The following is a 25,827-nucleotide window of genomic DNA, read 5'->3' on the forward strand; positions in this document are numbered from 1 at the left end:
TGATGTTTAAGTCCTGTATCCATTTTGAGTTTATTTTTGTGTATGGTGTAAGTTGGTGATCTAGTTTCATTCTTTTGCATGTATCTGTCCAATTTTCCCAACACCATTTATTGAAGAGACTGTCTTGACTCCATTGTATATTAGTGCCTCCTTTGTCAAATATTAATTGAGCATAGTGATTTGGGTTGATATCTGGGTTCTCGATTTGATTCCATTGATCTATATGTCTGTTTTTGTGCCAGTACCAGGCTGTTTTGAGAACAGTGGCTTTGTAATACAGTTTGAAGTCTGGTATTGAGATACCTCCTAGTTTACTCTTCTTTCTCAGGATTGCTGTGGCTATTCGGGGTCTTTTATTGTTCCAAATGAACTTTTGGAGAGTTCTTTCTAGGTCAGTGAAATATGCCGTTGGTATTTTAATGGGGAGTGCATTGAACTTATAGATTGCTTTAGGAAGTATGGACATTTTGATGATGTTGATTCTACCAATCCATGAACATGGTATGTTCTTCCATCTGTTTACATCTTCCTCTATTTCTTTTTTCAGTGTCGTGTAGTTTTCCGCAAATAGGTCCTTTACTTCCTTAGTTAAGTTTATTCCTAGGTATCTTAATTTTTTTGGTGCGATCGTAAATGGAATTGCTTTTTTAGTCTCTGTTTCTATAAACTCACTGTTGGTGTATGCCTCATGCTTTTTAAGTGTTTGATTTTTGTTGCTGTTTTGATTTGTTTTTGCTGCTCTGACTAGGTGTTTGTTTGTTTGTTTATTTGTTTTTTTTATCTAGTTGCTGATTTGATCCTCTTTTTTTATCACTTTTAATTCCTTCTAGTGTATTACTTTTTAAAAGGATCTTTTTATTTATTTTTAGAGAGATAGGAAGGGTGTGGGATGGAGAGAGAGAAACATTGATAAGAGAGAAGCATCAACAGTCTGCTGCCTCCTGCACACCCCCTACTGGAGATGGAGCCCACAAGTCGGGCATGTGCCCTGACTGGGAATTGAACTGGTGATTTCTTGGTTCATGGGTTGATGCTCAACTGCTGAGCCACACTGGCTGGGCTCCAGTGTATTTTTGATGTCAGATATAGTATTCTTCATTTGTGACTGGTTCTTCAAAAAAATTTTTTTAATTGACTTCAGAGAGGAATGGAGAGGGAGAGAGTGATAGAAACATCAGTGATGAGAGAGAATCATTGGTTGCTGCCTCCTGTATGCCCCCCTTTGGGAATTGAGCTGAAAAACCTGGGCATGTGCCCTGACTGGGATTGAACTGTGACTTTTTGATTCATAGGTTGACATTCAGCTACTGAGCCATTCCAACCCGGGCCTGGTTCTTACTCTTGGTTTTTATATGTTTGTTCCCCCCCCCCCCCCCCCCCCCGATGCTAATGTAGCTCCCACTAAGTTCCTTGAGCAACCTTATAACCCTTCTACTGAATTCTATATCTGTAAGTTGCTTTCCTCCATCTCATTTAGGTTTTTTTCTCAAGATTCTTTCTTTTCTTTTCTTTTCTTTTCTTTTCTTTCCTTTCCTTTCCTTTCCTTTCCTTTCCTTTCCTTTCCTTTCCTTTCCTTTCCTTTCCTTTCCTTTCCTTTCCTTTTTTTCTTTTCTTTTCTTTCTTTCTTTCTTTCTTTCTTTCTTTCTTTCTTTCTTTCTTTCTTTCTTTCTTAAAAAAAAGAAGCATTTAAAAAATATCTTTATTGATTTCAGAGAGAAAGGGAGAGGGAGAGAGACATAGAAACATTAATGATGAAAGAGAATCATTGATTGGCTGCCTCCTGCACGTCCCCCACTGGGGAGCGAATCTGAAATCTGGGCATATGCCCTGACCAGTAATCGAACCAGTAACGTCTTGGTTCCTGGGTCTATGCTCAACCACTGAGCTATACCTGGCTGGGCAAGATTCCTTCTTTTCTTTGGAGGTTATTTCATGTCTCCCCACTTTAGTTGTCTGTCTGTGTTTGTTTCTATGTATTAGCTATACGTACGTGCTATGACTCCCAGTCTTCATGGGGTAGCCATTTGTAGTAAAAGTTTGTGGGACCCATTGGTACAATTTCCTTGAACTTCTGAGCTATATGCTCTAGGAGAGACCCTTTTGTTATTATTTGTGCCTTCCTGTTGTAATTGGATCTTGATTGTTTTTGTCCCTTTCATGGGTGGGATCTTCTGTCAGGCTGGTTGATTGTGAGGCTCAATGCCAACCAAATTGTATGAGTTTTATACAGGTGCAGTCTCGAGGTAGTTTTTATACTTCCTTGTTTAAAAGTCTTCTCCTCTGCAAGTCTTCAGCTGGTAATTCAGGGTGAATCCAGACTCCCTTTTCTTACCTTCTTATATGTATCCAGGCTGTATGCAACAGCTCTAGGCAGTCATCTAACTCAGTGCTTATATTACTATTTATATTGGGAAAAAAATACATTCTGTCTCTTCTCATTTCTCACTTTCGAATAAGGTACAGATTTTACTTAACAGTGTGAATCTAAGTTTAAGTAGTTTCAATCACCTTACTCTCAGACATATCTGTGTTGATTTTTAAATGTTCAATTTTTCCTCAATATAAAATGTGTTATGCCATTTTAATTATTAAGCCAAGATTGCTAAAAGCTTCTGAGAAAAAATTAGAAACTTTGTGGTATAAGCTGCTTGTAATTCATTTTATATTTCTTTATTTATCTGTTGAGAAACTCAGAAAAATGCTTTCATAAAAATTGACAAGTGTTATTTGAATTTTTTGGCTCAGTCATATAATTTTGTTTGCATTTTTGTTTTGCATTGTGCTATGGAGCATTAGGTTTTTCGTAAGTGTTTCGTCATAGACAATGTGAAAATATATGTTGCTTTATTTCTTTGAGCAGCAATCTATAGATCTTAAATGTTCTTATGGCACACAAAAATTTGTAATTATGTTGAGGTGCTAGATGTGTAAACTAACCTTATTGTGGTAATCATTTTGCAGTAAGTATGAGAATCAAATCATCGTGTTTTATACCTTAAACTTACATAATATTGCATGTCAATTATATCGCAATAAAGCTGATAAAAAAGTAAGTAGCAATCAGCATTGCCCGTGATTCCAAAACGTCCCACAGGTTATAGCATTTGGTTTGCTGACAGTAGAAAGTGGTATTTAAGTTATATTGAGGGTTTCTTTAATTTAGATAAAATGTATTTGGACTTGTTATGAAGTGTATTTACAACAGTTCTTTTGTTTATATTACTTCAGGCAAGTGCTGTTAGTGGACAGAAAGATTTAAATTCTAGCCTTTTTATAGTCTTTGTATTACTAAGTTAAATAACTTTAAAATTTGTTTTGTTTTTAAAGCTATCTTTGCACTAATTTGTATAAGTTACATGGGTGCTAGTACAAAGGAATGTATACCATCTTTGTCTGTTTTCTTTTAGGGTAATTCCTCTCCTGCAATTACTTTTGGATGGAAATATGCTTTTTTTCCCAGTAGAAGATGGTAAACTTGGAGAATGACCATGGAGAAGGGGATGAGTTCTGGAGAAGGGCTGCCTTCCAGATCATCTCAGGTTTCGACTGTTAAAATAACAGCCAAAGAGTTGGAAACAAAGCAGCCCCATAAAGAGAAGCGAGGAGGGTTTGTGTTGGTACATGCAGGTAAGCTCTATGTGAGTGAGTCAAAAGATGAAAATAATGTTGATTTTTTTCTTGCCTTTAAGTACACTGAGAATTGAGTTTCACCTTAGGAGAAGGCACAGTACCAGAAAGGAGTTGGAATTAAAGAGACTTCAATATAGTGAGGGCCTCCCCTAATTACCCACTTGGAAGATCTTAAAATGACAGCTCTCCTTATGTCTTCTTCACTCCCCTACCCTATTATTTATTTTTTCTTTCTTTCTATCTATCTATCTATCTATCTATCTATCTATCTATCATCTATCTGAGCCTAATATGCAAATTGTCCCCTTGGGAGTTTGACCAGGAGTCTGGGAGTTTGTCTCTCACTATGATATGTGCTGACCACCATGGGATGGTGCAGAACAAAGGAAGACCCTGGCCATAGCAGGCAACCAGCAGCTGGGGAAGAGAGGCCCCGGCCGGCAGCTGGAAAGAAGGCCCTGGCTGGCTGCTGCTGGAGGGCCTCCATTGGCCCTGATTGCTGGTCAGGACTAGGGACTCTACCCGTGCATGAATTTTGTGCACCTGGCCTCTAGTATAAATATATTTAGGTAGTATTAAAACCAGACAAAGTATTTTTTTTATATTTTGGTTTGTATTTATAAAAATCATTCTGTTGAGAAAAAATTTTGACCCCTCCCTCCCCCCCATATTTGAGTATGGCCATCTTAGAGTCCATTTATACAGTCTAGTTTGCCTTTTTCATATGATATGTGATGAATCTTAAAAGCAGAGAACTTCAGTGGCTTCAGCCACATGGCTAGTTCCTGCTAAAGCCAGGTTGACAAATCCTTAAATGTGTCCTTAAGTCCCAATCTAGTGTGCTTTGCAATATATCAGCCTATGATCTCTACTTCACCTCTGACAGATACTGTGAAATTTAACCCTTGGGTCCCTTATCATTGAAAAGTCTTGAGTTACAGAGCTGTGTACCTCTGCAAGGTCTGTTCAACAGGCTTTTTCTTTTCTTTTCTTTTCTTTTCTTTTCTTTTCTTTTCTTTTCTTTTCTTTTCTTTTTCTTTTTCTTTTTTCTTTCTTTCTTTAGTCATTTCTTACTTGCTTGTATTCAGTTTTTAAAATTTATAACCTCCCTGAAAGAAGAAGGAATGGCTGGATCTCCCTTTAACTTTGCTTAGACAGTCAGAGAGTATAAGAGCAAGGTTAGCTTTGACCTGGGATTGAGGAGTGGAATTATTTCTTCTTGTCAAACTGGTGGACTTCTGGGAAGTCTTATAGAACCTAACCCAGAAGAATTAACCAAAAAGCAGATATATTTTCACTTTCTTTCAAATTGTTGAGAAAAGATAGGTTAAGTTTGTGTCAATCTTCAGCCTCACTCAAGGACCCAGGGGGCTTAGAGATGTAGTTCTTAACCTTCCTTACGCTGTACTGCTATAGGGCTTTGGGGCCTGGGTGGGGATGAGGGTTCAGAACTTTGATTAGAAGCCTAATTATCACAACAGTTTAAGGACTCTTGTCTTGGTTTCTTTCTTATTTACTAAACAATTAACCTTTTATAGGGAAATAAATTTCAGACCCAATTCTCTTGAGGAAGTTGCTGGGTGTTTAGTAAGAGCCTGGGACCATTGGAATTTCTAATAGGCAGTCATGAATACACCATCAGTGAGATTTCAGCAACACCCTGGGCTTAAATTCTAGAGGATGTAAACATTTGGGTAGGAGTGGTAGTATTGGTGGTGCTTGTGATAGTATAGGTATGCTGTAACACCCCTTAGCTTCAAATGCTAGTTAGAAACGAACTAGTTTTATAAAGTTACTTTTAAGAATTCTGGATTCCCTAATAGCAGGCGCTTTCTGTTGGTCAACTGAGAAGAGCTTGAAGGGACTCTTTTCCCTGACACTATTTGGGCTATCAACTCCAGACCAAAAAAACTCTTGACTTTGGAGACAGGTTTTTCAAAAGGAGGAGAGGTGACTTTGATGAAACTTCTTTGGGGACATGAGCTATTTCTAGTGCCTCTCCCCAGGGAATAGTTTTTGAAAAAGGAGATAAGGCATGGTATTAAAAAGACTTCTGGTGGAGAAAGAAGCAGCTATTAGACTTTTAAAATCATGCAGTTAAGACAATAGTTTTATTGTTACTAGGAGAGCATCAATTTATAAGAACTATTTAGCCTATATAATAAAAGGGTAATATGCAAATTGACCCTTATAGCGGAACGACTGGTTGCTATGACACGCACTGACTACCAGGAGGCAGACGCTCAATGTAGGAGCTGCCCCCTGGTGGTCAGTGCGCTTCCACAGGGGGAGCTCTGCTCAGCTAGAAGCCTGCTCGTGGCTGGCCAGCGCAGCTGCAGTGGCGGGAACCTCTGCCGCCTCTGCAGCAGTGCTAAGGATATCTGACTAATGGCTTAGGCCCGCTAAGCTATTATTTGGACATCTACCAAGGGCTTCTGGGTTGCCAGAGGGATGTCTGACTTCCAGCTTAGGCCTGATCCCCTAGGGAGTGGGCCTAAGCCATCAGTCAGACATCCCCTGAGGGGTCCTGGCCTGTGAGAGGGCGCAGGCTGGGCTGAGGGGACCTCCACCCCCCACGAGTGCACAAATTTTCATGCACCTCGCCTCTGGTATAATATAAGCAAGGTTTGTGACATTTTAATGAAAACTAATAATTGGTTGGTTTGTTCCACTACAGGTGCAGGTTATCATTCGGAATCCAAAGCCAAGGAATATAAACATGTATGCAAACGAGCTTGTCAGAAGGTATAATAAAAACATTTCACTTTTGACCATAAAGGAGCTTTACCTTGAAATTTAAAATTTTAAGAGTTGATGTATAAAATCATCCTCGGTTTGGACAATCAAATAATTTCATATTTGTGAGGTCTTTGCTTTATTTTGTGTTGTTTTATTCTCCAAATCATGCTTAGATCTTTCCCTTCCTTTCCCAGATTAAAATACGTAGTTTTGGAATTATGGACACATAATCATATATCTTTTAGTCTTCGCAAAGGCATTGAGCTCTGTAGAAAACAGCTCAAAGGCAGCCAATATGTCTTTCTGTGAAGGTAAAAAAAAAAAAAAATACTAACAAATGAAAATGGGTGCTTTTCATCCTGTACGTTTTCCTTCTGTTTTTCATCATGTAGTTAGTATCATGGAAATTCATTGTCATTCCTGAGTTAGCTTTGCCCTTGTACTGAGTTGTGTGTTTTTTCTTTTTGGTTTTTGAGGTTTTGCTAAATTGTTGAATACTTAATGTGGAATCAGGAATGGAATCAGAAGAAATATTGTTTGTTTTTATTTTGATCCTGACTAAATACTCTTATAGGGAAACCCTTCATTTACTTTTACTTAAATAGAATGTTAATTGCGTATTGTGTATCAAGTAAATGAATCTTTCAACCCTTTTTATTTCTATTTACATACCATTTAAAAGAAAGATTATACTTTGTTAGAGATCCAGGCTTTCTGTTATGAATGAAATCCCATAAACAAATAAGAATATTTTCTTATAAAGATTAAAAAAAATATATTAAAGTGAAATGTTCTCAAAGTGCTTTTATATTTTTGTCCTTAATTTCCAAAGTGTAAAATCTTTTCATTATCTAAAAAGAAAGGTTTTTATTATGTAGAACAACTATAGTCCTAGAAACCTAATACATTTGAAGTATATACTCAGCCTCCTCAATTTATACAATGAATGAACTTCTTAAAAGTTTAATGCAATTCTGACTGATCAGTGATTTTCTCTCATCCTTGATGTTTCTTTCTCTCTCTCCTTCTTTCTTCTTCTCTGAAATCAATAAAAAATATACTAAAAGTTTAATGCAGTTCTGTTTTTGAGCTTTCTCTTTATTGACTAATTTGGAGCTTTAATAGTTAATTTAGCAATCAGTCTTCCTTTGTCTTTCTTTCCTCTCTTAATTTATACTCAAGAATTAAGGAAACAAGGTGATTTTATAGACCTTTACTCTCTGTAATATATATTACAAAAGAATATGATTTGTGCCTAGCCAGTGTGGTTCAGTGGTTGAGTGTCTACTATGAAGGTCACGGTTTGATTCCTGGTCAGGAAACATGCCCGGTTGCAGGAGGTGTGGAGGAGACAGCCAATTAATTATTCTCTTTCATCATTGGTGTTTCTCTCTCTCTTTCCTTCCTCCCTGAAATAAATAAAAATATATTAAAAACAAACAAAAAGAACCACGATTTGTTCATCTCACTATAAAATATGTAATAGTATAAAAAATGCTTTTATTATATGTAGGTTTCCACCTAAGAATTCTGAAATGCCTTTGTAATTTGGAGTTGCTGCTTTCTCAGTTAGGGATGGGGAGATTAGTGACAAGAGTAAGTAGTAAGAAGAAAAATTATTAGCTTAATCTGACACAAACTGAATTAATGTAATACATATGGCCATTTGAATTGCCTTGTGATGAATAAAGTCCTTTCATTTACTAAATTCCAGCCACTTTGTGTTTAGTTGCTAGATTTTTTCCCCTTCGTCTTAATTTGAATAATAAGTGAGCTATATCAGACATTAACTAAATATAAACATTTACTTGTTTTAAATCTAAATAATTTATATCGTGAAGTATGGGATGGAAATAGTGATCAATTTTTATTAACTCTTAAAGTATCCTACACGTCTTTAAGCCTTTGGAAAATTTTTGGTTATGTTTGAGAAGTGGTTTTACTCCCCCCACACCTCCCGTCTATTGAGCTTATTGGGGTGACACTTGTTAACAAATGTATACATATTTCAGGTGCAAGTTCTACAATACATTATCTGTGCAATGTTTTGTGTGTTTATCACCCCAGCTCAAGTCTCCACCCATCACTATTTATCCCCCTCTTAACTTCCTCCACCTCCCCAACATGCCCCCCACAACTGTTGTCCGTGTTCATGAGTCCTTTTATTTTGCTTAATTTCTCCATCCCCCATCTCCTTACCCCCTTAACAGCTATAAGCCTGCTTTCTACTTATAAATCTGTCTCTATTTTGCTTGTTAATTAATTTTGTTCATTAGATTTCAATTATGAGTGAAATCATATGGTACTTGTCCTTTTCTGACTGGCTAATTTCACTTAGCATAGTACTCTACAGGTTCATCCATGCTGTCACACAGGGTAAGATTTCCTTCTCTTTTATGGCTAAGTAGTATTCCGTTGTGTAAATGTTTCATAGCTTTTTTATCCATTCATCTACTGATGGGCAGTTGGGCTGCTTCCAAATATTGGCCTTTGTAAATAACACTGTAGTGAACTTAGGGGTGCATATATTCTTTCAAATTAGTGTTTTGTGTTTTTTTGGATATATTCTCCAAAGTGGAATTGCTGAGTCATAAGGCAGTTCCATTTCTAATTTGCTTTCCACCGTGGGTGCACCAATCTGCATTTCCACCAATAGTTTATAAGGGTTCCCTTTTCTTCACATTTTTGCCAACACTTGTTTTTTGATTTATTGATGATAGCCATTCTGACAGGTGTAAGGGGATATCAGAGGAATTTGCATTTTTCTGATGTTAGTGATGTTGAGCATCTTTTCATATGTCTATTGGCCATCTGTATGTCCTCTTTGGACAAGTGTCTATTCAGGTCCTCTGCCCTTTTAAAAATTGGATTGTTTTTTAGGTGTTGAGTTGTATAAGTTCTTTTTAAGTTTTGCATATTAGCCCCTTATCAAATGTATCATTAGTGAATATATTCTTCCATTCAGTGGGCTCTCTTTTCAATTTGTTGATGGTTTTCTTTACTATGAAAAATTTTAGTTTGAGTCCAGTGGTGTGGCTCAGTGGTTGAGTGTCAACCTATGAATGAGAAGGTCATGGTTAGATTACCAGTCAGGCACATGCTTGGGTTTCAGGCTTGATCCCCAGTAGGAGACATGCAGGAGGCAGCCAATCAGTGATTCTCTCTCATCATAGATGTTTCTATCGCTCTCTTTCTCTCTGAAGTCAATAAAAATATATTAAAACAAAATAAAACAACCCCCCAAAAACTTTAGTTTGATGTAGTCCTATTTGTTTATTTTTCCTTTTGTTTTCATTGTTGGAGGAGATATAATAGAAACAATATTGCTATGAGAAATGTCTGATATTTTACTGCCTATGTTTTCAAGAAGTTTTGGTTTGACTATGAATAATCTCTCCCCTTGGTTTCATAGGCAATTGAAAAGCTACAGTCTGGTGCTCTTGCAACAGATGCAGTGACTGCAGCTTTGGTGGAACTTGAGGTATTTCTTCTCTTTACATTTTATTTAAAATATTTGTGAGTAAATTTATTATTCTTAAATGACATGAAACTGCTGAGTTAGTCAACCAGCAATTATACGACCAGTGTTTACCAAAAATATTAACTAAGTTGTGAAGAAGCCTGCGATATTGTTAGATTGTTTTTATTGGGGGCATCTCTAAGTAATATAAGAAAGGTGATTAAGTTTCTTTTTTCTATTTTGTGAGATTCATGAATATAAAAGTTACTAGTTACTTAATGTTACTGGATACTTACATTTCCTCCATATTTTTAGTAGGAAAATTTCTGAAGTTAACTCCCCCAAAATTAATATGTTTAGAAAACAAAAATTTCCAACTATTTATAAGTGTCTTATGTGGAAGGGAAAGTTTCCTTACCAACCTAACGGTTCAGTATATATTCTGAAGCTATGCTCTGTGAAGCATGTCTTGTCCAACGTGGTTGTTAGGTTTGTTTCCAGTTAACTGCAGACATTGAGGAATTCAGTGGGGAGGAGCTCAAGGTTGCTGTAATTCTTTGTATTCCAGATTGAGGGTCTCTGAGCTCTCTTAGTGTGGAACTGTGACTATGAGTTTGTCTAGGGGATGTTGAGGCCTTCAGAAGACCAACTTCTGCTGCTCACACTTAGAGAAGATAGATTTTTGTTAGTCAGTTTAGAGGATTAGAGTGAACAAATAGTTTCTTGGTTGAGAAGACTACTTGGGGAATCAAATAAAATAGGAAGATAAAATAATAAGTTTGAGGGAGAAGTGGATGGTTAGAATAGATCTTCTCAAGTTGACTAGATTGTGGCCCTTGTGTGTAGGCTCTCATATCAGGGCACTTACTTTGTGATGCCAGGCCTTGCTTTTCCCTGTGAAAATTGCTCAGGAGTTTTCCTAAAGTCATAGCCGTTTTCTGTATATTCCCTTGCCGTAACCTGCATGGCTAGGGTTCAGATCTGAAGAAGGGGTCATGCTCAAATAAAAATACTCTACAAAAAATGTGAATTTAGAAGGCATTGGGGGCCAGGTCCCGTCTTCTTTTATTCACTTGAATACACACTTGCCCTTTAGTAATGCATACAGGCATATCAAAGGTAAAGTTTGGTAAACAGTAAAAGGATTATCAGGTTAGGGAATTGCCTTTAGCCATTGAGCCCACAGCAGGGCAATTTGCTGATTTTCAGCCCTGTTGAATATCAAAGTCCATTGGCTGTCCAATGAGTCTTTTCACATTAATATGCTAACTACTGTTGATTGCCTCTGCAATCTCTGATCTGCACTTTTGATCATGCTTTATACATTTTAATCTCTCCTGTTAACACTTTCAGCTTGGTTTTAGCCAAGGAAGGTAAACATGCATGGTGAGCACCAGTTCTATTATAATTTGGTCCCAGAGGCATCTGACTTGGGGATATGTGGTCTTCTCCTATTGTGACTGATACCAGTTCTACCATACATTAGCCATATGTCTATGGGAACCTCACCCGTCTCCTTGATCCAGTTTTTTCATTATAATATGGGGATAATAATGCCTGCTTTACAGAGCTGTGAAGATGAGCTGAATTAATATGACAGTCACTTAGAACAATGTGTGGTACATAGTAAGTAGTTCATAACTGTTAGCAATTATTACTATTATGAAGTGTTTTAGAAATGATACATATGAGGTGAATATTTATAGTAACTATTAATAGCAAGTTTTATAATGTCAAAGAAAGCTAATTATATATAGTGGATAAGAGGAGGAAAGAAGCTGAAACCAGTTTGACTCAGTGGATAAAGCATCAGCCTGTGGACTGAAGGGTCCCAGGTTCGATTCTGGTTAAGGGGATGTACATTGGTTGCGGGCACATCCCCGGAAGGGGGTGTGCCGGAGGCAGCTGGTCGATGTTTCTCTCTCATCAATGTTTCTAGCTCTCTATTCCTCTCCCTTCCTCTCTGTAAAAAATCAATAAAATATATTTTAAAAAAAAGAGAAAAGAAATGCAAAATAGATTGGTGTATACTTATCACCAAATCTTACCTTTACTCAGCACATACATACAAGGAGAGCTTCATCTAATTTAATTCAGTTGTTAATTGCAAATTATGTTCAGAAGGTGATGTTCTGAAATTATCTGAGATTACTGGTGTATGGAGTAACGGTGGGTCTGGGGAATGAAGGTTAATGAATAGCTAAGGGATATACTATAATGGCAACTAGAATACAAAATTGAGTAAAATTAAATTTCCCTTTTTCTTTTCATTTTAGAATAACTTTAATTTCCCCAAGTCATACTTATGTCATATTGACTAATTACATTCCTCTCCACTGAAGTATCAATTATATTTTAAAAATTTTCTTATTTATACTTAAAATGATTTAAATTACATTTGGAATAATGTATTACACATAAGTAAATGAGCTTTATAATTTTGAATGATCTGTGTTTTTTAAGAGTATGGGCATGTGAAGTTTTTTTAAAAACATGTTCTATTATTTTTGATTGTTATAGAATACTGTTCTGAGTGAGATTAGTGTACTTTCCCCCATTAATTTATTAAATTTGGCTGGAACCGGTTTGGCTCAGTGGTAGAGCATCTGTCTGCGGACTGAAAGGTCCCGGGTTCGATTCTGGTCAGGGGCATGTACGTTGGTTGTGGGCACATCCCCAGTAGGGGGTGTGCAAGAGGCAGCTGGTCGATGTTTCTCTCTCATCAACGTTTCTAGCTCTCTATCCCTCTCCCTTTCTCTCTGTAAAAAAATCAATAAAATATATTTAAAAATAAATAAAATCATCTTTCTAAAAAAAAATTATTAAATTTGGGGAAGAATTTCATTGAATTACCTTAAAAAATTTATCCTTAATGTGGAATCTTTGATTAAAATATATGTTAGTAGCTTAAAGACTAAGGCTAACCTGGAAGAATCATTCTGAATCTTAAAAATATGTTGGACCTGGCTGGCATGGCTCAGTGGTTGATTACTGACCTATGATCCAGGAGGTCATGGTTTGGGGTGCATGCCTGGGTTGTGGCTAGATCCCTGGGGCCGGAGGGAGAAGGTGGGAGATAGGAGGGGAAAGAGGAGAAGGAGCATGCAGGAGGCAGTTGATCAATGATTCTCTCTCATCATTGATGTTTCTATCTCTCCCTCTCCCATTTTCTCTGAAATCAATAATAAAAAAAAAATTATGTTGGCAGACATGTTATATTAGTAGTGTCTCCTACAGTTTCAGTCACCTTGCACAATTGTGATTGTAACCTTTAAACAGGGTGAAGTTTTCTATCTTTTAAAAAAATGTTTTTTATTGATTTGAGAGAGAGAGAGAGAAAGATAGATTGATTTGTTCTTCTACTTTTATATACAGTCATTGTTTGATTCTTATATATGTCCCCACTGGGATGGAATTTGCAACCTGGATGCATTGGGACAACACTCTTAACAAACTGAGCTACTTGGCTATGGCTAAGTAGACTGTTATCTTTTTTTTCTTTTTTTAAAAAAATATTTTATTGATTTTTTACAGAGAGGAAGGGGGAGGGAGAGAAAGTCAGAAACATCGATGAGAGGGAAACATCGATCAGCTGCCTCCTGCACAACCCCCACTGGGGATGTGCCCACAACCAAGGTACATGACTTTGACCGGAATCGAACCTAGGACCTTTGAGTCCGCAGGCCGACACTCTATCCACTGAGCCAAACTGGTCAGGGAGACTGAAGTTTTCAAATAAATAGTTGAAGTATTATAATAGTTTGAATCAATGGGAAGACATATGAAAATCAGATTCTAATATTTTCAGTACTTCAAGAAATATAAGCAATAATATTGAGTTCTTTCACTCTACTGAAAGGTCCCAGAGGGTCTGATTTATACTGTTATGTTTATTGAACATAGTTGCTTATCTTTAGTTTTGATCAATCTATTTAGTAGAGTTTTAATTCAATCTTTTCAGTCTTGTCCTACTTATGACTAGATATGGACAGTTATACCTTTTCTTTTGGACTTTGGGATATACTTTTTGACTAAAAAAAACCTGTACTTTTAAAACTTGCCTGTTACATTATTACTTAGGCAGATAATGAAAATCAATTTGAATTTCTTGAACACTCTACTAATTATAAATTGATATGACTGAAATGCTTTATTGTTCCATATTGGCTAGACGGAGTTTCTGGCTTTGTATTTTGAAAAATATGAAAAACATGAAAATTTGCACTTAACTCAAGTTCCCTGATCTCAATTCGGTGTCATATAAGAAGAAGTGACAAGTGAAAGGAAGTTTATATGTGTATGTATGATATACAACCAAAAAATGATGTGTCTAAGTGACCTACATTTAATATACAGTAGGTCCTTGGGTTACATCATAGATCCGTTCTGACAGCGCTATGTAGGAATGAGATTTCGCTGTAAGTCAGAACCCACCTACATAAGCACCTACATCACTCACATGGAGCACATACATATCAGTAATAAAATGAAACATTAAAAAAAATGTAAAAGAAAGATAACAATTCCTGACATTTACTTGTGGTAAATAAATAATAAAAAACATAAAGCACATATGTACATATGTCGAAATGATGGAACTTTTTAATTTTTAATAAATAAACTAGTGGCCTGGTGCATGAAATTCATGCATGGGGGGGGGGGCGGGTGGTGGAGGGGGCTTCAGCCCAGCCTGCACCCTCTCTAATCTGGGACCACTCAGGGGACGTCTGACTGCTAGTTTAGGCCTGATCCCTGGGCCTAAACTGGCAGTTGGACATCCCTCTCACAATCTGGGACCACTGGCTACTAACTGCTCGCATGCCTGTCTGATCACCTATAACTCCCTCCCCACCGGCCTAGTCGCTCCCAACTGTCCCCCTCCCTGCCAGCCTGGTCACCCCTAACTCCCCCCTGCCACTGGCCTGGTCGCCCCTTATTGCCCCCCCTTGCCAGCCTGGTCACTCCCAACTGCCTCCGCCTCCCACTGGCTAGATCGCCCCTAACTGTCCCCTCACTGGCCTGGTCGTCCCTTATTTCTCCCCCCCTGCCAGCCTGGTCATCACTAACTGCCCCCCCACTGGCCTGGTCACCACATGCAGCCTGCTTGCTGCTCAGTTGATTAGTCGCTCCTCACTAAACCCCCTGCTGGCCTGGTCGCCCCTTGTAGCCTTCTGCTCATTCGTTTTGTTGTCCTTCATTGATCCCCCTGCTGGCCTAGTTGCCCCACACAGCCTGTTTGGTTGTCTGTTCAGTTTTGATGGATGCTTAGGCTTTTATATATATATAGGTGGGAGATGGCAACGTAACCACAAAATGATGTATGTGGAGTCCGACATAACCCGAGGATTGTCTCTGGTCCATCTAGACTCATCATTGTTCAGCTTTTCTTAAAACCTATTACCTAGTGTCGTTTCCTATATCTCATCTACCCGTGCAGACAAGTGGTGTTTTCCTAAGATTACCACTTCTGGGCACTAGATTGGGTGTTTCTTACATTTAAATAAGGGGGCTGAGCTCATAAGTTCCTACCTATTAAACGGATTAGCTTCTCTCTTCAGGGTTTTGGGAGGGAAGTGGCCACTCTGTAGGAAAGGTGTTATGTAGTGTGGAAGTGAAAATGATATGCCAACTACAATTTGTTTATCTTAAAAATATGGGGAAGGAAATAGAAAGATCAGTTTATAGATCATATTTTAATAATTAATTATAAATTTATTTGGTCCCATTGTTTCATTTAGTGATATATAGCTTTTTTGAGATTATCTTTATAACTAATAGTGACTTATATCCATTGGATAGTACATCTCTGATTTCACTCACAGTAGAGAAGATAAATATTGTGAAACAATTTGATCTTTATAGCTAGGGCTATGCAATTGGAAGACAGTTGCTTTCATGGCTGCTTTTACAATAGTTTTGGTTCAGGTAGTGACAGTGAATTTTAAATTCCAAAGATAATTTTGTGCATTTTACATGGTACAGCTTCTGATATGAATTTTTTCTTTGAGAAAATTGGATATAGATCTGGGTGAGTCATAATGCCACTGCTAAAGTAGAAAGTGTTTTATAGCTTCGGATAAAAATGAGCTAGAACTCATAAAATAATTACAGAATCTCCCTTTCCACATAGATTTTTAAAATAATATACTTTTATTGATTTCAGAGGGGGAGAGAGAGAAACATCCTATATAATAAGTGTAGTATGCAAATTGTCCCCTCAACCAGGAGTTCATCTGGGAGTTCGACCAGGATGTGGGGTTGGCTGGGGGAAGGGAGGGAGGTCCCAGTCTGTGGCAGTGGCAGGTGGCCAGGGGAGGGAAGGAAATACGCAGCCGGCAGCCAGTAGCTGCTAGGGAACCTACCAGTGCATGAATTTTGCGCACTGGGCCTCTACTCAATGATGAGAGAGAATCATTCATCAGCTGCCTCCTGCATGCTTCCTACTGGGGTTTGATCCCACAGTCCATGTATGTGCCCTTGACTGTAATAGAACCCAGGACCCTTCAGTCCACAGGCTGATGCTCTAATGCACTGAGCCAAACCAGCCAGGGCTTGATTTTTTTTTTATTTTTTTATTAAAATACTAAGACCTGGTTATAAAATTCTAATAAGAAATAATAGATGAAATTTGAGTGACAAGCTTTTGAGAAATTATTTGTAGTTATATGTGTGAAAACTGATGAAACTGAGATTTTTGAAGCCGTTGATGTAGCTAGCCTTTGGGAGATTTTGGTTAATTCACTTAAAAATCTGGTTATTTTGGTAGTAGACTACATTAAAAGTGGTATATAGCTTTTGATGTGGATAGCTTTTACATTTATATAGTGAAAGGCAAATTGCATAGGCTCCTTTATTAAAAATATTTTGTTGAGTTTATGTTATTCTAGTGGACCCTGCAGTTATTTCTTTCATCCTTATAGGCTCCCTATGGTCAGGGAAGATGGTAATTAATAGTTGAAACTAGTTTATTGTCCAAATGCTTCAGCATTTAAAGAGCAAATTCTATTAGGTACAAATTTTTATATCTGTCTGCTAAAAATAGTCCATTGTCTTTGGATCTCTATATAATCTAATATAATGCTTACTTATAAACTCTAGGAAAATACTTTAAGAAGTAGCTTTTTATCCAGATGGCTAGTAATTTGGGATAGGAGAGAAAAATAAACCTATTGCATTGTTATATATTTATATTATTATATATAATACTAGACGCCTGGTGCATGACATTCATGTATTGGGGCGGGTGGGGGGAAGGATTGGTTCCTCAGTCTGGCCTGTGCCCTTTCTCAACCTGGGAGCCCGTGGGGAGCAGAGCTCCCCCTGTGGGAGCGCACTGACCACCTGTGTTGAGAGTCTGCTCCCTGGTGGTCAGTGTGCATCATAGTGACCAGTCATTCTGCCTTTCAGTTGATTTGCATGTTACACTTTTATTATATAGGGTTGTTATACATTTATCTCTGCATCCTCTTATATGCACAGCATGCATTTCTCTAAAACAGGAATCTTCAGAATGTCATCACTGCTGAATCGTCAGTTGTTGGTGGACCATTGCCAGGCATCTCTGCAGCTGCAGGATTAGGGCACACCCTCGTCCTTTGGCTGAATTATTTGTGTGCCCCAGAGGGAGAGGGAGAACACCTAAAGACTGCTAGTCATTGAAATGCTTAGTGGTTTTGGAGATGATGTGACTTGCTGCTGGCATATCTAGGTTGGAAGGAAACATTGGGAAGGAATGATCTGACCCCTTTTCTCTCACCAAACCTGTAGCAGGTTTACTTGTGGGATTTCTTAACCACACGCTGCTCCCTATCCCATTTAATGTTTGCATTTTATTGCAAAAAAAGTGAGGGTATCTGCTTTGCAGTCATTTTTGTTTATTTTGTAGATTAAAAATTACTTAAATTAATGAGCATCTTCACTTGGCTGCATATTTTTTTTCTTTTGTAGAAATCATCTTTTCATAAGCAGAGGGTAGCTGAGTATTTCCGTGGTTCCTTGTTTCCTTCTTCCCTCCTCCTCCCCACAGGACTGACTACAGTGGAAAGACAGTTTGATGCATTTAGCTCACAAGTGCCCATTAATTGTAATGTGACTGATGAGTCTAATTTTAGACATACTACCTTTGAAAGTTCCATTTTTCTCTTCTATTGATAATATCCTTTATTCTTTGTAATGGGAAGAGGTGCTGTTTTTATATATGTGAAGTAAGTAGTTTTACCCTTTTTCTTTTTTAGTACTTAAAATGTTTTTATTTTATGAAATTTGAGTTTTGACTTTAGATGCTCTTTTTCCTCTTCTTCAACTTAGTGTCATTGATTATTTTAGTCAAATCTCTATTTTGCCTGTCTGTTTAGCAGTATTTCCAGTGGTGCTTCAGGATTTCTGTATATTCTGTTTATAGAGCCTTTATGTTTCTCTGCATTTTTTTTGTTTTATTTTTTGAGGTGTACACACACAGTTACACTTCATGGAGTTGCATCCAGCCAAGTATCCATGTTCTTCTTGTGAAGAGGCAGAGAAAATCACCTCTCCCAAGAATTTCCACCTTCTGACCAAGGGAAATGTGTCGTGAAGAGCTATACGCAGATGGAGGCAACTTGTTTGCTTGTTCTGATGCTAGAGCATTGATTTAATTAGAAGACAGGCTGTGGGTGGCCATGTGCAGACAAAGAAGCACCAGACAAGAGCCCAGTTAGCCTGGGACAGTAAAAGTAAGTTACGCTCTTTTAAGAACACTTCTGAGTACTGATGCTAATTCTTGCCTTTCATACTAAGGGGCAACAGGTAACTTACTGTTTGTGCTTACACATTAGGTACATCTGTTCTTTTCCTGGACCATAGAAATGAAACTGCTCTCTAGCACAAAGTACCTGCTTACTGGAAAAGCAGTGCTCTTTTTCCTTTCACTTTTCTTTGGACTGAAAAGAACCCTGAATGAATGACTACCTTCTATATTAATTTTACACGGCATCAACACCGTGTGTCAGTTTTTAACTAGGTCAAACCCTTAAGTACAGAACTTGTTATGTTTCATTTTGTACTGATGGTCCTCCTTTCTAGCCATTTCTTAATGAGCTGTATTCATCTTGGCTGAGTCTGTTAGAAGATGTGGTCTAAGACCTGTTCCTGAGGAACGTGTAGCTTTGTTTGAGAACCCTTATTTTGCTTTGGGAGTTGATACTCTTTGAGAATATATTACATTTTGGAATTCAGTTTTGAGCTACTTTAAGCTACATTTGGTAGTGTCTTGGAGTTGGTGGTAATCCTGTGTTTTAGCTGTGGGGAAGCAATTTAGACTTTTGGATTAAGTGTAATATGTCTTCTTGTCCTGTGTTAATAGAGATATTAGATTCATTGACCTTTGGATTTATAGTGTGCATGTTGAATAATTTGTGTGTGTGTGTGTGTGTGTGTGTGTGTGTGTGTGTGTGTGTGTGTTTGGATCAATATAATTTAAGCATCAATTTTATTTATTTATTTTGTGCTTTTGGTAATGAAGCAACTAGACTAAGAAGAGTTTTCTATGTTCAGCAAATCACAGGGCTGATTTCATGATGTCAAGGTGAAAGACTGCCTTTAGATTTTACATTTTTGTTCATAAAACAAAATTCAGGCCCTTATTCAGAATCTGGAAAGGAATGAGAAAGTGATATAATTTTTAGGAATCCCATCAAGATAACCTGATCCAAAGCAGAATAAACTATTTTTTAATTTATTTTCTCTATCATCTAATTTTTATATGGGTAGTAGGCTTTATCTAAGTGTTAAAATAATGAAGGCTGCATCTCACTATACGAAAACAAGGAGCTTAAGGTTGAATTCTAGGCATCTTTGTGCTTTGGCCATTCCAGCTGCCAGGGAGTTTGTGCTGGCAGCCATTCTCACTCAGGGTCAGCCTCCTGCATGGTAGACACGCTTACTGACATGTATATACTGTTCGTGACATGTATATACTGTAACAATGGCGTCAACACTACAACACTTATTAGACTTCTCAGAAAATTCAGAGTGAAGAGCTTATGTTTTCCTCTCTTGGAATATGTGCAGATGTTAACATTTTCTAGTGGGTTGGAAGTCTTTTTAATAAAAAGCACAGTTATAAGTTTCTACTCATAAGTTAGTAACCCCCTCCCCATTCTTACCATGTCCTCACCTCATGATAGAAGGATGGTTTAAGTTATTATAATTCCATGGTCTGTTGGGATTTTTTTGAGTGATATTTTCATATTATTGTCAGCATGGTTAAAAGGTGTAATTATTTAGGTTACGGGGAAGTGAAAGTGGATGCCAAATTTAGCTTTCCTAGAGCAGCAGCTACATTTGTCTTTTCTATTGTAGCTCATGCGGAAAAGACAATTCCAGGTACCACGTGTGCTAAGCTCTTCCTGGACATCGTAACGAATCCAACTAAAATAAAGTTTAAAACTATTTCAGATGTGCAAGTCTGCTGAAGCCAATACTTCATTTCAGAGATTTGTGTTATATTTGACAAGAAACTCTTTGTACTGTGATCCTGTAGCTTTCAATTAAAAAAATAAAAATAAGCTGCTGTGATATCATTTTTCTGCCTAATTATATATGTTTCTGTGAACATTAGGCAGATTACTAATAGAAATGAGGAAAGGACAGATGTGCACTGCTTTTTTGTTAAAATATTTTAAATAACAAATTAGAAAAGAATATGTTGCCATTTTTGACAGACTATTGTATGCTAGATTAACATGTGCTCTAGTGAGCAAATATCAACATTTGTGGCATTTATTCTGACTTTTCCTGAAGAGCTTAATGCTTCAAGAAGATCATAAAATGTCTTAGTTTCTAATACATATGCTTTTGCATGTGAGGTGTTTTTTTTTAGTTTTTTTTTTTTTAAACAAACTATGTTTTCTTTTGTATAATTGAATAGTTAAAAAAATTAACTGTCACAGATACTAAAATTGCATATTCAACATACTGTATTTGACTCAAGTGTTCACTGTGTGATGTAAAGAAATGTTCTCCCAACTTGCTTCCAGGATAACTAAAATATTACTTTAACACACATTTAAAGCAGAGCACTATAACGATTTGGCTAGATGTAATGCTGGGCTGTCTAAGTTGAGTAATTTCCTCAGGCATTCTAACTTTGATCAACCACAGCAAGAACTTTCAGCTTGTCTGTAAAGCAGCCAGTGGATCTGTAAATATGTCCTAAGGTAGAGAGAAAAGAGAGAATGCCAGAAATGAAAGAACACTTTCTATCCTACGAAGCAACTACAGAATGAGAATGGAAAGTTTTTTTGTTTTCCTAGGAACTCTTTTTAGGTAATTGAGCCTCTGATGCCTAACTATGCCCTGTGGTTCTGTACTAATGAATGAAAGATACTTCATTTGGGTCTAATAAACATGTTTTCTGGCTAGCTCTGCTGAAATTTATTGGTTAAAGCCTATTGTTAAAATTTTCATTTTTTATTACTATAATATTAATTGATTAAAAACCTAAACATAAACAATAGTATGTATCTCAGTAAAGCATGTCTTAATTGTTTTTAATTGGCTAATAATTAGGTGAAAATATTCTTACATGACCCTGTTTTGGATAATAACTCTTTTTTTTTTTTTTAACATATTTTATTGATTTTTCACAGAGAGGAAGGGAGAGGGATAGATAGGTAGAAACATCGATGAGAAAGAATCATCGACCAGCTGCCTTCTGCACACCTCCTACCGGAGATGTGCCCGCAACCAATGTACATGCCCTTGACCGGAATTGAACCTGGGACCTTTCAGTCCGCAGACTGATGCTCTATCCACTGAGCCCAACTGGTTTTGGTGGATAATAACTCTTAAAAACAGGCAGTACCACTAAATAAGTAATCTCATATACCTTTTTGTTTTTAATACATGGATGAAAATAGATTTTCTGGTTTTTATTTTCAGTCACCTGAAAATGAATTTTCAAATTTCTACAGGTTTCTGTATGGAAACATTAACTAAGAATATTTATAGTGGTAAATCAGTCTCTGCTCTATGGGAACTGCAAGTTTCCTGTATTTTTAGACACAACATGTTCATATCACATGAAGATAACTTCCCTTGGAAATCATTTTAGGTGCAATTAACAACTGCTTGCAAACTGGATTTAAATTGGATAATCTGTCTAGTTTCTTTCTGATCTTGTTTTTGTAGTTCCATGATATAAGATACCATGACCTCCATTAGCTTCCATTGTGAAAATTCTTTTTTAGGTTAACGTGTACAAAACATTAGGAGGAATCCATAATCTTGTGATTTTCATGTTGCAGATATCTATCTTCCAATTAGTTAGTCATGGAGAACAAGGTTAACTTAGTTAAAGAAAACTTACCACTAATGAAAAGAAGACTTTATCATGTTTCTCTTTCATTTCACTGAGCATTTTTTCAGCACTGGACAAAGGGCAGGATAATGGGCAAATTTATACCCTTTAAGCCTTTACCCTGTATCCTAAGAGAGGTGCAGAGGAATGAAGAATGGGCAAATTGAGGGGAAGATGGAAGGGCAAGGCCTGGATAAGCCAATTGTGATGTTCATAGGCAGGATACTTAAGTAGATTTCTGAATTGGTTACCGTGTTACTGTTTCTTTATTTACCCCCCACGTTTTCTTCCTCTAAATATTGTCCATCTGAGTGGCATAATTTCTTAATTTATTTTTTAAATTTTCAAAATATATTTTATTGATTTTTTACAGAGAGGAAGGGAGAGAGATACAAAGTAGAGAGTTAGAAACATCGATGAGAGTCATCGATCAGCTGCCTCTTGCACGCCCCCTACAGGGGATGTGCCTGCAACCAAGGTACATGCCCTTGACCGGAATCGAACCTGGGACCTTTCAGTCCGTAGGCCGATGCTCTATCCACTGAGCCAAACCGGTTTCGGCAATTTCTTTAAAATTTCATACTTGTTTAATTTCATGTGGTTATTGTCTTGATCTCGAAATCATTAAAATTTGCACTGAGAATGTAAGGGATAACTTTTATAAAAACTACCTAGGATCTGGTATCTAATTTATAGATTGATTCTCATTATTCTTTAACTATTTTAACTGATTATCTCTTTGTCATATTTTGCATGTTTTTTGAATGTTTATTTTCTCCCTCCCATGTAACTATGTAAGTTTTGCATGTTACTACTAGCTCCAAAGAGAATACTATCTGTTAACATCTTGATAATTGCAGTTTACCATTGCATAAAGTTGTAGGCAAAGTTGTGTATACTAATGGTGATCAAGGTATTGAACCTGGGACTCTTAGGTGCACAGGTACTGATACTCTGACCACTTGGCAACACTATCCAGGGCTGAATCCACTACTTCTTAATGAAAAACATACGCCCCCCCCCCTTAAAAAAAATCATTGATTTGCAAATAATGTTTGTGGTTGCCTCTATGATGGTTATCGAGAAAGCTCTGTATATCCTTTTACTAGTGATTCTTTCACATTTTATTAATGTTTTTTCAATTCATCTAATTTTTCTCCAGTAAAAGTTGAATTCTGGCTTTCAGAGTGATTAATTTTTGTAGCTCTCATAACTTATTTTGTGCTGTCTTATTGTCCACCTCCTCTGTGCTGTTGCTGATAGATGCCTTTTAAGCCTCTTTATGAATGGGGTTTGCAGAGAAAGGGAAGGTAAACAGCTTATGAAGTTCATTTACTAGTAGGCTGGAGTTTCTCAAGATGAGGGCCATGGTCCCGCTGGATCAGGATCACTTGAGGTAGCTTGTTCAGAAAGATGAAGATTCCCTATCTTCACTTCACATGGCCTAAATCACAGTCTTTGGGGATGTCAGTCTAGAAATTTTCATTGCTGATTATTTTTTTAAAAACCTTTTAATTTTTAGATAACTGTAGATTCACATGCATTTGTAAGAAATAATACAGAGAGAACCCTTGGAACTTGACCCCACAATAGTAACAGTTTTTTAAAAATTTGCAGTTAATCTCTTATTTAAAAAAAATTACACGATAGTTTAAAAACTTTTGTCAAAATGGAGTATACATATACAAAAATATACACATTTATTGTAAAGAGACAATTTCTTGAAATTTTCACAGTGAACATAGCTGTGTAATCAGCCCTCAGATCAGGAAAATAAATGGTAACTAACGCTGTGATCTTTTTATCTCTCCCTTATAGTCCTTTGACCATGCCCAGTGCAAGAATGGTTTTTATTTCTTTAAATGGTAGAAAACCTGAAGTATTTACTTTGAAAAAATTAGAATGTTCAAAGTAGGTTCAGAAAAAAATGGTTGAAAAATTTCAAAAGAATAATATTTCATGACACTTGAAAGTTATATGAAATTCAAATTTCAGTGTTTATAAATTAAGTTTTGTTGGAACATAGCCATGATCATTCATTTATGTATTTTTTCTGGCTGCTTTTACACTAAAACAGCAGAATTGAGTAGTTGTAGAATTTTCTGTGTGGCCTGCAAAGCTTGAACTATATTATATATCTGGGTCTTTATAGAAAAGACTTGCCTTGGCACATAGATATCCAATAAATATTTTTTGAATGAATGAATCTTAACCTATACCACCACAGTAGACTCTTAATTGGAAATCTTTCAACAATCTAGTTCTTGAAAATTTGAGCTAAACAAAAAATATCCCTCAATGAGTTTTTGGCAGTACATTTTCATTGGCCTCTGTTCATCCTGTAAATATTGAGAATTGATGATGAAATACCAGGGAATTTGTAATTCTTGGGATAGTATCAGGTAAGATTGCTATATTGTACAAGTTTTACTAGTGTTAGTTTGAGAAAAAGACTATAGCAACAGTGGAGTATACATCCCGTTTTTATTCTCTGTTGTAAAAAAAATAAAAAAGATAGTTTGTTTCAAAGCTAATTGTTTTTTTCCCCCTTCCCATTAGCTTTATATCACTGAAGGTACCTGCTTATTAATAGAATAATTTCAATTACATTTTGATATGTTAGCCTACTTAATTTTGGATAAGAGGCTATATTAACACAAATATTTTATTCTTCTATATTTCAATCACCTAATGATGTTTTTGTTGAATTTGTACTTGAAAAACAGTGTGAGTACTAATATATTAGTAATTTCCTATAAATGTCTAACTTAAAAAAAGTAAATTGGACAGCCATAAATCTTTTTATATAAAAATAACTTTATAGTCTAGTTTTTCTACATTTGAAAACTAAATTGGTTGCATCTGTAAGAGCTGTTAATAGAGGTCTCATAATGGATCTGCATCCCAGAGGTACAGTGTATCTCATACTCATAGCCTTGCAAATAGTTCTTTTATGTTAGGCTTTCAGCAGTGGACATAAAATGGGTAATACAGACTGTGGTTTACAGTGAAAGAGCAATGCTTTGCAGATCTTTGCCTTGGCCTGGTGTTTCCATATTTCATTAATAGGCAAGGGTTTCCATGTTATGATGGGCATGTAGCTCCTGGCTTGTGTGTTCACCTTCCTGCCCTCTCTGTGCTGGGTTAAGCAGTCAAAGGGATCTTACTTTTTATAAGCGTTGTCTCTTCTGAAAGGCATGAATAAACTTAAACAAGATTTTGCTTTTAATAAAAACTAAAGATACTGCTCTTGCTGGTTTGGCTCAGTGCAGAGCATCGGCCTGCAAACTGAAGGGTCCCAAGTTTCATTCTGGCCAAGGGCACATGGCCAAGTTGCGAGCTTGCCCAGTAAGGGGCATGTAGGAGGCAGCCGATCAATGATTCTCTCTCATCATTGATGTTTCTATCTCTCTCTCCCTCTTCCTTCCTCTCTGAAATCAATAAAGAAATGTATTATAAAACAAACAAACTAAAGATAGTATTGCCTGAATTTATTTTATTTCTCTTATTTTAATTATGAAAAGATTGGATACTTAACACTCTATTACATTTCCTGGCATTTCTCTATAGGAGTAACCTGTAAGAATCAGTAAGTATCTGTTTGTTTAAGGATTATTGTTCACAATGATTAATATTTTTATATCTAATTTCAATGAACTCC

General features: G+C 36.7%; 1 protein-coding gene across 4 annotated transcripts in view; it reads left to right on the forward strand.

Annotated features, from left to right (window-relative positions):
* TASP1 (taspase 1) overlaps positions 1–25,827 on the forward strand; it is a 244,006-nt gene that overhangs the window by 18,535 nt on the left and 199,644 nt on the right. For all 4 annotated transcript variants that reach the window (XM_084887646.1, XM_084887647.1, XM_084887644.1 and 1 more), the window contains exons 2-4: positions 3,408–3,627; positions 6,308–6,375; positions 9,782–9,850. In XM_084887646.1, coding sequence (XP_084743772.1) covers positions 3,483–3,627; positions 6,308–6,375; positions 9,782–9,850 — 282 coding nt within the window. In that variant the 5' untranslated portion in view covers positions 3,408–3,482. The remainder of the gene's footprint in view (positions 1–3,407; positions 3,628–6,307; positions 6,376–9,781; positions 9,851–25,827) is intronic.

The sequence above is a fragment of the Pipistrellus hanaki genome, assembly GCF_964339955.1.
Source record: "Pipistrellus hanaki genome assembly, chromosome: 6".
In the NCBI taxonomy this organism is placed as follows: Eukaryota; Metazoa; Chordata; class Mammalia; order Chiroptera; family Vespertilionidae; genus Pipistrellus; species Pipistrellus hanaki.